The sequence below is a fragment of the Fistularia commersonii genome, chromosome 13 (assembly GCF_037954325.1).
Source record: "Fistularia commersonii isolate RoL2024-O1a breed Wild chromosome 13, RoL_Fcom_v1.0, whole genome shotgun sequence".
In the NCBI taxonomy this organism is placed as follows: domain Eukaryota; kingdom Metazoa; phylum Chordata; class Actinopteri; order Syngnathiformes; family Fistulariidae; genus Fistularia; species Fistularia commersonii.
In genome coordinates, this window is record NC_141296.1 from 12850828 (window position 1) to 12862863 (window position 12036).

The 12036-nt window shown below is 39.4% G+C and overlaps 1 protein-coding gene across 4 annotated transcripts in view; it reads left to right on the plus strand.

The window, feature by feature from the left end:
* Positions 1-12036, plus strand: part of ldb2a (LIM domain binding 2a) — a 96452-nt gene that overhangs the window by 64681 nt on the left and 19735 nt on the right. For all 4 annotated transcript variants that reach the window (XM_086158089.1, XM_086158090.1, XM_086158087.1 and 1 more), the window contains exons 4-5: positions 3383-3505; positions 8696-8779. In XM_086158089.1, the coding sequence (XP_086014215.1) occupies positions 3383-3505; positions 8696-8779 (207 nt within the window). The remainder of the gene's footprint in view (positions 1-3382; positions 3506-8695; positions 8780-12036) is intronic.

Consider the following 12036-nt stretch of genomic DNA (forward strand, 5'->3'; position numbering starts at 1 on the left):
GAATTTTATTTTATTTTCTCGGCTCACAAGGGAACGTTCAGTCACTTAATTATGCGGAAAATTAAAAATGACCAAGTTACTCCGCGTTGCAGTTGTTTGCACTCCTCAGAAAATTACATGTCTCGACTCTCGGGGAGGGGGAGGGGAGCTCATTAATGTAAATAAATTAATTCAAAACTAAATCAAATCCAAATGTAATTTAAACTTAATTGTTTTATACTGCTGTCATCCAGCCGGGCCCAAATATTATTCAGCAAAATCCATTACACCCTGCCATTTAAATGATGATGATCGTCATCATCATCATTAAAATAATAATGATGATGATTATTATTATTCCTAATATTATTATTATTATTGTTTTTGTTGTTGTTGTCATCATTATCAATAACATTATTGCATATATCATGGTTTTGTTTTTTCACAATCAATATCTAGCTAATGGGCTAAATGGCCTCTGGTGAGTATTATTATTATCATTATTATTATTATTATTATAAGTAGTAGTAAATTAAATACAATTAAATAGAATTTCAAGTAATTTTATAACATTTTATTATGACGATTACGATATGTTTTTTTCGCAATGCTGATGGTAATACTACTACTACTACTACTACTACAAATAATAATAATAATAATAATAATAATAATAATGATAATAATTATGATGGGAAGACACCATTGAAAAATAGCATTACTAATATCAGCGTAATGGAAAATTAAAATTATAAGCATTTAATCTGAAACATGTAGATATATACCTTTGTGGAATGAAAGAGCTGCATATTTGAATTGTTTATTATGTTGAGGAGCTGTGGCATTTTATTTTATTTTATTTTATTTCAATGTCCAGCATCGTTTCTCACACTGACAGTTCTTGCAAGCGAGTAACAGGAGACACATATCAGACCGACGTTGTTGTGACTCCACTGAAACTGTCAAACCCACTGCAACCAGATTAAGAGGAAATGTTTAAAAAAAAAAGAAAAACAATAATAAATGACAGAAAGACCCTCCTCCTAATCTATTAGACACCGAGGAATTACTGATTTAGTCTAATTCACAGATCTCTGGTTCTGACAGGGGGCATGTGAACGCACCGGCGCTCAGCTGAGTCCGAACATGTGTGTTAATTTACACCGGGCTACGTTTCCTCTATAATCTACATTCTCAGATTTAATCTACTCAGCCTCTCTCTCCGACCCCGCTGGGTGACAACAAGCGGCAAACTGTCACATCCTCTATTGTCTTCACACATGAAACAACGGCAGAAAAGATCTGAAAACTTGATTTTAAAAAAAACAAACTGCACATTTGGTTTCCCACGCATTCAAGAAAGAGCCAACAGCTCTATAAAACCAAAACACAAGCAATAAAGGAATTATCAAATAAAACAAAGTTTGTCAAAGTGTTTTTATTATATTTGTATTTCCTCAGTGTGAGTCCTTTTATTTATTACCTTTCTATTTGTATTTTTAGCTGGAGAATAATACTGACCTATGAGGTGATTGACATTCAACCTTGTTTTTAAATATGTAACTATCTATCATTCATCTATGCATTTATTTATTGGTTTAGTTGATGTGATGTGATTAGCGTAAATAAGTAACAGATATTATTGATTTTATTATCAATATAATAGACTTATCCTGATAATAGTAAATAGTACATATACGTAAAGCCCATTACCATTTCATTAAATATATATATGTATATATGTAGGTGAGTGTGTGTGTGTGTGTGTAACAACAAAAACGAGAATTTACCCATCCAAAATACGCTGACATCTTCTTGACAGGAGAAGAAGGACTTTTAATCTTAATTTTAATTTTTACTTTGAATCATTTAATTAATGTAATTGCAATTTTTTGTCCATTATTTATGAGTGTATATAGATAGATAGATAGATAGATAGATAGATAGATAGATAGATAGATAGATAGATAGATAGATAGATAGATAGACACTATGTTTTTGGAGCAGGCAAGATCTATATATCTTCTATATATTCTTTTTTTACTGTCTGTATTGGCGTTAGCGGTGGATCATGTGACTGGCGGGGTAGTTTGGGATGGAGGGGAGCGGCGGGGGCAGCATGGCCGCTAGCCTCTTTCTTGTTGATCCTCAGGAGACCATCTGCGCTGGGGGCATTGATTAGAGTGTGTCTGGTGGGATTACATCTTTGCCGTTGCCATGCCAACTAATCAGCTGATTTTTTTTTTCTACCCCCCCCTAACTCTCTGTCTCTCTCTCTTTCTTTCTCTCTCTCCCTCTCCCTCCTTGCTCCCTCCCTCTCGCCGGTTGTCACAGCAACGCAATACAGGAGAAACGTAAGGGCCCCGGCGAGCGCTGAATTCAGCTAAAGGGGCGAGCAAAAAAAAAAAAAAACTTCTCTCTCTCTCTTTCTCTCGCTTTTTCTCTCTCTCTTCTAATTGGCAACTCTCTCTGACCTGAAGTTCTTTTGTCTTCGGGATAAACACACCCTCTTCCACATCACTCTTATTTTTCTCATTTTAGCAGTAGCGGGATGATGAAGAGGCCCTGGGACAGGACGCTCTGCATACATATTCTTCACAGAGGGAGAAAACAAAAATGTCCTTGAAGGAATTTCAACGTGGAGGAAAAATAACCCTTTCAGCGTGTGTGTGTTTGTGTGTGTGTGTGTGTGTTTTCTCTTTCTTTTAGAATAAAAATAATGTTGTTCATTGACCAATAAAGTCTAATGTCTGTTTGCGTCGCACGCAAAGATGGCTGACGGTGTAATGGCGCGATGTAAACAACGTCCAGGGAGAAAGTTTTTTTAATTTTAGAATGTGTGTTTTTTGATCATCTAGTCATTAGCACTGTTTTTTTTTTCCAATTTGTTTTGTTTTCACGATTAATGCAAAAAAGAAGTTAATTCTGCATTCATTTTCAAAATAAGTCGCACATTGTGAAACATACATAGCTTACAGATATGGCAGGTGTGCTATGCTAGCAAGTAGCAACCAGGTTATACTGGAAGAAACTTGAATGCATCTTACGCTTGCAGCAGTTGCCTCGAACTAATCAACCTCTCACCACTCTTTCGTTTTTAGAAATGTGGGTTCGGTTATCCATTGGTCCCCTGTGTGTCTCCGTGTGTGCGCTTTTTGTTTCTTTTTTGGTACGGTTTTGGCTGAGATTTGTTGCCATGGTTACCGCAGACACATCACAAAGCACCCCTCCCCACTTGTTGTGATTAAGACTCTCGTCCAAAACCCACTTATCACCGATTCTCTTTCTTGTGTGCTTTTGTGCAATGTTGTTGTTGTTGTTGTTGTTGTTGTTGTTGTTGCCATGGTTACTCATAGGCCACCTGATGAACGGACGCACCTGACGGCCATCCTATCTTCCCCAGGTTTGTACAGAGGGACGTTTGATACTGGAGTTTGCCTTCGACGACCTGATGAGGATCAAGACGTGGCACTTTACTATCCGGCAGTACCGGGAGCTCATCCCCCGCAGCATCCTGGCCATGCACGTGAGTGTGACATCACTGACACGTGACCAAAACACACACGCACACCCAGACACACACACACACCTCCCCTTATCTATAGAATGTCAGTTTCTGAAAACCTGACGAGGAGGGTGTGCCGAGACATTTTTAGAAGCGATTCGGGAGCGTATGAAATTTAAATGCCCAGCTAAGCAGTTCGGAGGGATTTTTACAAAGGCAATTTATTTGCAGACATCAAAGATCACCGAGGATGGGGGCGGGAAGGGGGTGATGGGGGGTCTGAACCCTTGTCTGGGAAAAAAAAAACAAGGTTGGGCGAATAAGCTGCTTAATTCTTGTAGGTCTTGTGCCGTGTGTTCAACGATAACGGCACTGCTAGCTTAGAGTAATAATAAACTAAAAACAATCATACCTTACATATATATGTATATTTATATATATATATATATGTGTGTGTATGTATATATTATGGATACATAATCAAATAATAATCAAAGGAATTGTTTTCATGAAAAATTGGCATTCTTTTGATGAAATATACTAAAACAGAACAAATATAACTGACTGACTGACTTCCAACAACTGGGTAGAAATGATCTGAAAATGTGTTGGGAGTTATTTTACAATTAACAAATATCCTCAATGAAAAAGACATTGTGTTATATAAATACAACATTTCTAAAAATATTAAAAAAAAAAAATAAAGATAAAAAAAAACACTGCCATGATCAAAAGTGCCCCATAGAAAAATCTGAATCAAAGTTGTTGTTTTTTTGTTTTTTTTTAATTACCAGGAAATCATCCAAAAATAGAATATCTAAAATAATAGTAGAAATAATCATATTTTTCAAGATATACTGTATGGTTAAGAAGTAAGTAAATAATGAGAATTACCTTATTACTCATTAGCTTAACATAATAAGGCAATTGCCCCAGAAAATTTGCATAATATCAACTCCAAAAAATTGAAAAAAAAACTGATAAAAACATCTGGATCCAGCCAACAATGTGTAAATATCAAACAGTAGCAATTAGAAATAAAACTTACTGGTATTAAGACATGGTTTATTTTATAATATATACTTGTATGTTTATGTAATATTTTAATTTCATGCTTTGATAACATAATAATAATCTATTGCTTTATCTCTATGTTTCCATACTTTTGAAGATATTGTGATCTATAAAAATGGTTGAACAGCAGGTTTGTTTGTTTTTTTTCCAAATACATCAGAGAGTTATTGAAGCATTCAAACATTTGAACACAGCTGCAACAAAAAAAAAAAAAAAAAACTCCATTCCTTTTAAATCCCCACCACAGAGTTACATTCAGGTGTAAACGCCTCTCTTTCCATTCGTTTTTCTTTAAATTAAAACCCCCCGCGGTATTTTGTATTAACACCCTCGGCCCCAGAGCTGTGTGCGTGTATGTGCGCCACACACTCCTGGCCAAATCTTCATATGAATTTGGCTCCCCGATAAATTGGCTCCTCCGGGTATTCACACTAATTCCTGGAAAGTGTGATATTGCGGGTCCTGACCGGATGTGGGCCGGTTGGGTATGAGAGCGCGCTCGCTCTTTTGATCGCCGCGTGCCCGTAATGAAAGCAGATACGAGTGCAGATGCGGCCGCGGTTTGAAGCGAGCTGTTACTCCGTATATCTTATTTCATTTATTTATATTTCATAAAAATCTCCTCCACCAGAATCTTTAATCTGAATCTTCAAAAGTTGTGGAAGAACAGGCATGTAATTGGTGTTTGCCACCTCCGTATGAGGAGTCACCTGACAGGAAGTCCAGAGTTGGATCACGAGCCTCTCCAACTTTGACAACGTTTTAACAGATATCTATTCATATCAAATCTGAAATATTATCAAACAAGCAAAATTGTGTTTGCACACACACACACACACACACACACACACACGTATTATAGTGTTGCCTGCATCCAAACACTGAACGATTACCTTGCTAATTGTAGATAACCCCCTTGGTCAATTTCTAAAATTGTTAATTCTACACTCTCCGTCGGGAAATGACCTCAAACATCCCAATGAAATAACTTTGAAAATCAGCAAGACTTTAGTGCGCAAGTGTGTCGAGTCACGGTTCTCGTCAAGTGAATCCAGTTCTTTATTTTACAATCTAAGTTAAAGAGTCAGAAATAAAGTTAGCGTTGAGTTCGTCGAGTTAATTTTCGAATCGCGTCACAAGTCAGGGTCAAGAGTCTAGTCCAAGTGTGAACTCAAGACCCGAGTGTTCGAATCTGGGTCAAAGATTCAGTTCGATTTAAGCTAGAGTCGAGTCAGTGTCCCTGGTGTTTGAAGGAGAGTCAAATAGTCAGCGGTCGAGTCCAAGTGGAGGCTCGAGACCAGGGGCTCAACACGTCCATCCCGATCTACTGGTCCATCCCAAAGGCAACACGGGTCGATCGGGGAACCCCGTTATTTCAAAATAAATTCCCCCGCACAACGTGAAGAAACGACTCAACCGCGAGTCGTGGAAAAATCTACAGTACAGGTGGTGTGGATAGATTGCGTGTAGTTAAAAGTAGCTGTTAGCCTATCATCCATCCCCACTGCGGCATTGACGCACTTGATTGACACACAATACAGCCAATCAGAGATCTTGATACAAATACCGTTCCCCCAATGACTGATGGATTTGGAAGTGTGTTAGTTGACTAAGGCAATGGCCAAAAATGTACACAATTATATTGTGCCATATAAGTTATGCTGTTATGCAAGGGAAACAATACATACACGCGTGTACGCACAAACACACACACCTGGACTTGGTCATTTTAAGAGTAGCCTGCGAGACAAAAAGGTACGGGCACCCATTTCTCAAAACTGATGTTTGAGTCGGAGTCAGAGTTTATATCAAATAGTCTCGAGCCCTTGATTTTGAATGTCATTCATAGAGACGGAGTCTTTATCAAATCAATTCTCCAGTCAAAGAGTCAGACCTGATGTTTGAATCTGAGACAGTTCATATTATTAGGTATTGTTTTTTTCTTAAGCTGAAGTCCTCTGCCAAGTCTCCGCTTTTGAAGTCACAGACAAAAAAGAGTACGTCGTCGAGTCTTCGGGGCTCAAGGTTTCGGACAAATCTCAGGTCATCGAAGAAGTCAAAGCATCATCTTGACACCCGAGTCTGACTCGAGTCGGGAAAAGTCGGGAAAGTCGAGAAGTCGGGAAACAACGAAGGTCTTAAAATAAAACTGCACAAGTTGAAGTACTATTGTAGCTGAGGTACTTCCCACCATCCAAGGTACCAGCTGTAGAAACAAAGAGAAATAAGAAATGCATGAAGATGAAATAAAAGATGTCTAAAATATTACAATATTACCGAGGCGTTCAAGGGGAGGCAGATCCGTCTTGTTAGGGAGATTAGAGATTAGCGGATTGCTAACCGTGTTTTCAGTGTGTGTGGGGATCGGTCGATTGATGGGTTTTCGTCAGTATGTCAGGTTTCAAACCGACGCCCAAAGAGCTGCGTGGGATTTAGAAGATAAATCAATAAAATAAATAAATAAAATGACAGTGATCAAGGAAGGAAGCAAATGAGAAGAATGTGAATCTCAGTCTTTGATTTCAAAGTTTATTTCTTTCGGATCGTCCATGAGATCAACAAAAAATCTGATACGCAGCACAAATACAATATTGACCGATATTTTTTTTTATTGACGTGTTAAGGAATTTACAAGTTTTTTTAAATAGATTTTTTTTTTCATTTTCATTATTATTTTCATCCATATTTTCTAAAAGTAATAAATAAATATGTTATATTTCTATAGATGTCTTTCAGACAAAGATCCAAATGCAAATGGTTACCCCAATTTTTTTTTTTATGATTGAAATAGCCCATTGAGATACACATGAAGATCATTTCTAATAATTAAATAATTTCTATGAATAAAAATTTAAAAAACTTTTAATCGGCGGTAAAAACTTTGGACATTTTGGCATAGAATAGATTTTTTTTAATTTATTTTTTTAAAATAAAAGAAATAATTACATTAAATTGAATTCCAGATTCACCCATATTCTCCACTGTATGAGCTGCAGTACAACTGTAACGCTACATGCGTTTTCTTTGTACGTGTGGTCCAGCCCCTCCGTTTCCCCCTGACCACGTGCACTGGCGTTTACTCACCTCTGACGTCACGTGCGCAGGACCACCACCCGCCCCCCTTCCCCCAGCCCCGATCCCACTGTCACATGATGAATGATGTCACTCAAGGCGCCGCGGCCCCGTGTCAGCCCTCCATCACGTCAGTCACGTCGCCCCCGCTGAAGGGTTTCAGAAGAACAAACCCCCCCTCCATCCTCATCCTCCCTCCTCTGCTCCCCGTTTCCACTCTCTCGGCAGAGATGCGACGGCGAGATAGGACGATGCATTTTTCATGAGGCAGCAAATGCGAGCGCGCCCGCCGCCTCTTCTCAGCCTCAGACGCGTCTTCCTCTTTCGCTCTACCTGCAGCTTGTCAAAAAAAAAAAAAAAAAAATTTGACTGCTCACGCTCGGAAACTAGCTTCTTATTTTCCTTTTTTTTTCGCCATCGTAAGACATTATTTTTTAGCCGTAGTGAAACAGTTCTTTCCTCCGCCGCCTATCCGTCTGTCCATCCATCCATCCTTCAGTCTGTCCACGCGCCTCCAATTTTCCCAGGCTCCTTATTTGTCTCAGCTTTAATTTATTCATTGCACAGCTCTCTTATTAGCGATGCGAGTTCCACAATAACATTTAGTGCAATTCGCCGAACAACAAGGCGTACTTTCTTTTCTTTCTCTGAGTTAACTTTTTAAATTAATTTCCCTTTCGCCCCCTCTCTCCCGCATACGTACGGCATCATGGCATCAAGATAAGCAGAGGGAAAATTACAATAATATGTTATATTGATTAATTAGTTGGACAATCGTGTGAAATGAAGGTCAGAAATACTTGGCGGCGCCCGGCACTTGCTTTTGTGACCGGAGGGCAGGAAAGTGTTTATCGCGAACATTCAACGCGGGGCAATTAGTCTAATTGGCTGTGGATAATTGATTTTAATTATTTATTTATTTCGCATCGAGCAAAATGCAAACAAACAAACAAAAAAAAAAAAAAAACATTCATATTTGATGTGTGTGTCCGTATGTGTGTGTGTGTGTGTGTGTGTGTGTGTGTGTGTGCTTTAAGTCGACTCATTCTTCCTGTCTGACTGCAGGCCCAAGACCCTCAGGTGCTGGAACAACTGTCCAAAAACATCACTCGCATGGGTTTGACCAACTTCACCCTCAACTACCTCAGGGTAAGGGCTGCCTGTGTGTGTGTGTGTGTGTGTGTGTGTGTGTGTGTGTGTGTGTTCGTGTGTGTGTGTGTGTGTGTGTGTGTGTGTTTGTGCGTGACTGCGTGCTAAACCGTTGCTGGAGATGTTTGGATGAGGCGCTTTCCTCCTGATCAGTTCAGTGTTTGCTTTACATGTGCAACGGGTGAAATTTTTACGAAACATTCTTTATTTTAAAGGATTTCCAGGATTTAGACCTAATTCATCTAATTTACCACTAACTATACAAATAAATAAATGAAATCAGCTTGGAAATTTTCAGTGACAAATGGCTAATAAGGAAGCTAATCAGGGTAAATATATATATAAACACACATACACACACACACATACATATATACAAATATATATATATACAATATGTGATTTTCCGACTTGCAAAACACATAGAGGTTTGTAATTTTTATCTTGAGTACTCTTCAACTGTGAGTGATGGAATCTAAACCAAAAATTCAGAAAAACACATTGTATAATTTTTAAGTCATTCATTTGCTTTTTAATTGCATGATATAAGTATTTGATCACCTACCAACCTGTAAGAATGGCGGCTCTCACGGACCAATTAGTTCTTTTTTAAGAATCCCTCCTGTTATTCACTCATTACCAGTAATAACTGCACCAGTTTGAACTGGTTGTCTATAGAAAAGACTCGATCAAACACACTCCAACCTCTCCACGATGGCCAAGACCAGAGAGCTGTGGAAGGACATCAGGGATGAAATTGTAGATCTGCACAAGGTTGGGATGGGCTACAGGACAATAGACATGCAGATTGGTGAGAAGGCAACAACTGTTGGCACAATAATTAGAAAAAAGTTCAAGATGGTCAGTCTCCTTCGTTCTGGGTCTCCATGCGAGATCTGACCTCGCGGGTCATCAGCGATCATGAGGAAGGTGAGGGATCAGCCCAGAACGACACGGCCGGACCTGCTCAATGACCTGAAGTCTCAAAGAAAACCATTACAAACACACTACGCCGTCATGCATTAAAGTCCCGCGGCGCACGCAAGGTCCCCGCGCTAAAGCCAGCGCATGTCCAGACCCGTCTGAAGTTTGTCAATGACTGTCTGGATGATTCAGAGGAGGAACGGAAGAAGGTCATGTGGTCTGATGAGACGAAAAATAGAGCTTTTTGGTCTAAACTCCACTTGCTGTGTTTGGAGAAAGAAGAAGAAGGATGAGTGCAACCCCAAGAACACCATCCCAACCGTGAAGCATGGAGGTGGAAACGTCATTTTTTGGGGACGCTTTTCTGCAAAGGGGACGGGACGACTGCACCGTATTGAGGGAAGGATGGACGCGGCCGCGTATCGCAAGATCTCGGCCAACGACCTCCTTCCCTCAGTAAGAGCCTTGAAGACGGGTCCTGGCCGGATCTTCCAGCATGACAACGACTTGATGCTCCGTAAGAAGCGCCTTAAGGTCCTGCAGTGTCCAAGCCAGTCTCCAGACCTGAACCCAAAAAATCTTTGGAGGGAGCGGAAAGTCCATAATGCCCAGCGACTGCCCCGAAACCTGAAGGATCTGGAGAAGATCTGTATGGAGGAGTGGGACAGAATCCCTGCCGCAGTGTCCGGTAACAGGAAATATCTGATCTCTGTAATAGCCAACAAAGGTTTCTGTGCCAAATACGAATTTCAGTTTTTCCCATGTATCAAATACTTATATCATGCAATAAAAAGCTAATTAATGATTTAAAAATCATACAATGTGTTTTTCTGGATTTTTGGTTTAGATGCCATCACTCACAGTTGAAAAGTACCTATGAAAAAAATAACAAACCTCTACATGCTTTGCAAGTGGGAAAAGCTAAAAAAATCAGCAATATATCAATATATTGTGTGTGTGTATATATATATATATATGTGTGTGTGTGTGTGTGTGTGTTTGTGTTTGTGTGTTTATATATATATCTTCCCCGATTAGCTTCCTTATTAGCCATTTGTTACTGACAATTTTCTAGCTGTTTCATTTATTTATTGGTGTATTTATTGGTGAAATAGATGAATTGGGGGCGGCGTTGAATTTTGTCTGAAACCGAACGTCGCTGGTTTGATTCCCGTTTCCTCCCAGTTTACCGAAGTGTCGTTGAGTAAGAAACTTAATGGGTTCATTGCAGAAACCAATTTCTCCCATGGGGATTGATAAAGGATCTATTATTATTAGATAGATAGATAGATAGATAGATAGATAGATAGATAGATAGATAGATAGATAGATAGATAGATAGATAGATAGATAGATAGAGGTTTTGCAGGTCATTTTTTTCCTTCATTTCCAAGTCATTTTTACCGTCATTTTTTTCTGCTTGTGTTTTTGTTCTTGTTGCTGTTTTGTTTTGTTTTTCTAAAAAAAGCAATATGGGCAAGACATTTTTGGTTCTCGCAAAAGTTTTGACACAGACTGACTTTTGGTTTGGTACCTGTGGTTTCCACTAAATCCTAAAAAATGATCTGTGAGATGCAGAGTGCAGTCGACTCTGAGTAATAGATTACAAATCATGTATTTTAAAGGCATCTTGTCTTTATCTCTCCTAAAGATAATCCCAGTTTCCAACCTGCTAGCTTAGTTTATCATTTGTTTTCTGCTACTCGCTTCCGATTGTGACCGTTTTCGTGATGTCAGTCCATCGGACGGTAAACTGTGCAGAAACAAAATGACTATGAAAAAAAGTTTTGAGTGTTTCCAAGTCCCCCAATGCAGAGAGCAGCAACAGCAGCGATCAATCGATTAGCTATCAACTTGTCAACTGATCGCCGGCTACTTGTCTGAAATTTCAACAACTTAACCATGTTGGATCCAGCGCCTCAGAAATGTGATTAAACAAGCAAACATTAAAAATAAAATCTGGATCGGAGGACTCCGACAGCGGTGTCTTGAAATAGGATTCAAACATCTTATTGATTTGACTGTTGCAGCTCCGGTCGCCATGGCGAGGGGGCCGTTGATCGCACCGGACCGACAAGTGTCCTCACAAATCCGGCAATGTGAACACATTTGTGTGTGTGTGGAGGTGTATGGGTGTGTTCATGCCTGTGTGCCTGTATATGTGTGTGTGTGTGTGTGTGTTCATGCCTGTATGCTCGTGTGTGTATTTGTGCCTGCTTGCCTGTCTGCCTGAGTGTGTGTGTGTGTGTGTGTGTGTGTGTGTGTTTATGTGTGTGTGTGTGTGTTTGTGTTCATGCCTGTATGCCTGTGTGTGTATTTGTGCTTGTATGTGT